Genomic DNA, 2,868 nt, shown 5'->3' on the forward strand with positions numbered 1-2,868 from the left:
CAGCAAATTCAAAAGCAACCATCCGTGCGCATGGCTTGATGCGATCCCAACTGCAGAATAAATAAAGTTGCCAATCCAAAAAGTAACTCACTGCATGAAGGTCATTAAATTTTGTCTAGAGGATCTATACTAAAAAATACCCTAGAACAAAACTACTTTAGTTCTCGATAAAACAGGGGGTGATCAAGTCTCCCCACCTTCCCCAAAAGCTGGTTCAGGTTACATGTTTTCGTAAGGTGTATCCGAACCGAGAAATCGATCCATGACTTGAGACATTATTAAAATGTGTTTTATTGCTCTGGCTGTTACTAGGTTTGCTTACATTGTTTTGAACTTTCCCAGGAATCATCAGCAAATGCTAAAAGGCTTTAAAAGATTTTGTTTCTAAAATTCATTACCTCTATGACTTGTTATAATTGTATTCGTGGCAAAATAAAAATCCAAATTTAATGGTTCCGTTCTAAGTAAAAAAACAAATGAAGGCTGTCATCAATATTTCTACTAAACGACTCACGAATTAAATAACAGAACTAGCCTAAGTTCAAGTTGACTTTGTTATTCATCGCATACAAAACGTAAAAGCATAATGAGAAACAAGGTCCTCTATCCTTAGCGGTTCATTCGGCAGATTGGTCCATCCTGCACCATTCTCAGGTCCACCTTGGGTCCGATCAAGTCACGGATATTGTTAATGCCGTATTTGATCATCGTGGGCCGCTCCAGCGATAGACCCCAGGCAATGACGTTCACACCCTCGGGCACACCCAAAGGACGCAGCAGCTCCGGTCGGAAGACACCGGAATTTCCCACCTCGATCCACCGCTGCAGACCCGGATGGAAGCAAAAGATCTCCATCGAGGGCTCGGTATATGGATTGAAAGTCGGCTTGTATTCCAGTTCCGTAATGCCAAGCTTGTTGAAGAAGGCGTTGAAAGTCCCGATGAGATCGCCCAACGTCAGTCCATAATCCGCAACAACACCCTCCACCTGATGGAACTCAGCCAAGTGCGTAGCGTCCAGGGTTTCGTTTCGGAAGACCTTGTCAATACTGAAGTATTTGACTGGCTGAAAACCACCTGGCTGATGGGCCACCTTGAACAACATCCGAGCACTGACACCGGTCGTATGCGTTCGCAAAACATTTTTCTGAGCTTCCTCCAACTTCCAATTATATCGATATCCAATAGAACCATCCGTTCCATTTTCGTGCGATTTTTTAACAGCATCCAGAAGCTGCAGAGGGAATTTATTACTAACTTTAGGATGCGAAACAAAGAAGGTGTCTTGCTGGTCACGAGCCGGATGCTGCTGGGGTACATACAAAGCATCGAAGTTCCAGAAGCTGGATTCGACAAAATTGTTCGTCGGCATTTCCGAAAATCCCATTTCCAGGAAAATTGCTCGGAACTCGGAGCGAACCTTCATTAGGGGGTGCAACTGTCCTCGCTCGGGAGGAACACCCAAGGCGTCGAAATTGTAAGGCTTGAATTTGAGATCCTTCCAGATACCACTCGCTAGCATTTCAACCGTCAAATCAGTTTCCAGCTTCTTCAGACTTGTTGAGAATTCCGGTCCCTTTGACAACACGAAGCTCTTGGTGATGGTTTCGGTTAAAATTTTCCGCTTCTTGTACTCGTTCTTCACATTATCTGGCACATCTTTATCTTTTCCCTCTGACACAGCTTTGACATGATCTTTAACCACATCCTCAATCTGGTCAACTTTCTTCTTGATCAATGGTGTCCCGCTGGACTTATCCATTAGGATCCAACCATTAGACATGGCCTTACTGAATCCTACCTTGGCATTGGGCGACGACTTCATCAGCTCCGCTTGCGGAATCCCCTCCGCCGGAACGGCGTTAAATAGTACAGCCTCATGACTCCCATTGGTCAATATCTGCTTACCCTCCTCAGTAAGTTCCCATGTTTTCCTGGTGGCTTGAGCTGTCCTGATCATATCCGCAGCCGTGGATTCAATGCTTTTCACACCACCGACAATCTTCTGATGATCTTCGCCGAAAACCGGCACCAAATCCAGCGTATCGACGTCACCATGCTGGTCAATGTACTGGAGAATACGTTCCGTAATTTCCTGCATTCCAGGTCAGAACTACTAGACAAGAAAACCAGGAAAATTTGAGGAAAATTTATATTTTTTTTACAAAGACTGACCGCACGACCGATACGATTTTGAGATCACCACATCTGTCAAATTCGCAGATGCAACGTGTGACCGCGCCGACACAACTACAGTTACAGATGTAGCTATCTACTGTGGCAAAACAATGCAAAGGGGTCGACCACGAATTTTGAAATTGTAAATCTCACGTACACGGATAAAAATAAAAAAGCTAAATAGATTAAAATATAATCTAAAACCATATTCGGTCTATCCACTCACTCTGTTAAGGGAAGATCCATTAATTACGTAACGTAAAAATTGGTAATTTTCAACCCCCCCTCCCCCCTATGTCACACTTTTTGTATGAAACATCTGAAAATTTTGTATGGATCGTCACACTTCACTCACCCCCCCCTCCCCCTCTAAGCGTTACGTAATTTGTGGACGCTCCCTAAGCCCCAAACGCAATACAACGGAACGGCGACGGAAACGGAAAATTTGACAGTTAGTCCATATATTTTATGTCAAATTTGCCGTTTCCGTCGCCATTCCGTTGTATTACGTTTGGGGCTTTAGGGTGCGGTCAGAGTAGACGCGAAGTGCGAAGCGAAGCGAAGCGTCCCTACGATTTGACAGCTCCTTATTATTGATTGTTATTCCTTTGTGTGCAATTTTCGCGCCGCGTCGCGTAGACGCGTCTACTCTGGCAGGCACCTTATGCTTAAATTGATAATAAGCTGCGGA

At 44.4% G+C, this 2,868-nt stretch overlaps 1 protein-coding gene across 1 annotated transcript; it reads right to left on the minus strand.

Moving 5' to 3' along the window:
* Positions 1 to 517: 517 nt before the first annotated feature.
* LOC134208325 (phenylalanine--tRNA ligase alpha subunit) lies at positions 518 to 2,221 on the minus strand. Its single transcript, XM_062684329.1, has one exon. The coding sequence runs from the start codon at positions 2,098 to 2,100 to the stop codon at positions 610 to 612; it is 1,491 nt and encodes a 496-aa protein (XP_062540313.1). The 5' UTR covers positions 2,101 to 2,221; the 3' UTR covers positions 518 to 609.
* Positions 2,222 to 2,868: the final 647 nt, after the last annotated feature.

Source organism: Armigeres subalbatus, chromosome 1, assembly GCF_024139115.2.
Source record: "Armigeres subalbatus isolate Guangzhou_Male chromosome 1, GZ_Asu_2, whole genome shotgun sequence".
In the NCBI taxonomy this organism is placed as follows: domain Eukaryota; kingdom Metazoa; phylum Arthropoda; class Insecta; order Diptera; family Culicidae; genus Armigeres; species Armigeres subalbatus.

Excerpts from the sequence above, each read along its gene's own strand:
- LOC134208325 (XM_062684329.1), bottom strand. The coding sequence starts at position 2,100 with ATGCAGGAAATTACGGAACGTATTCTCCAGTACATTGACCAGCATGGT.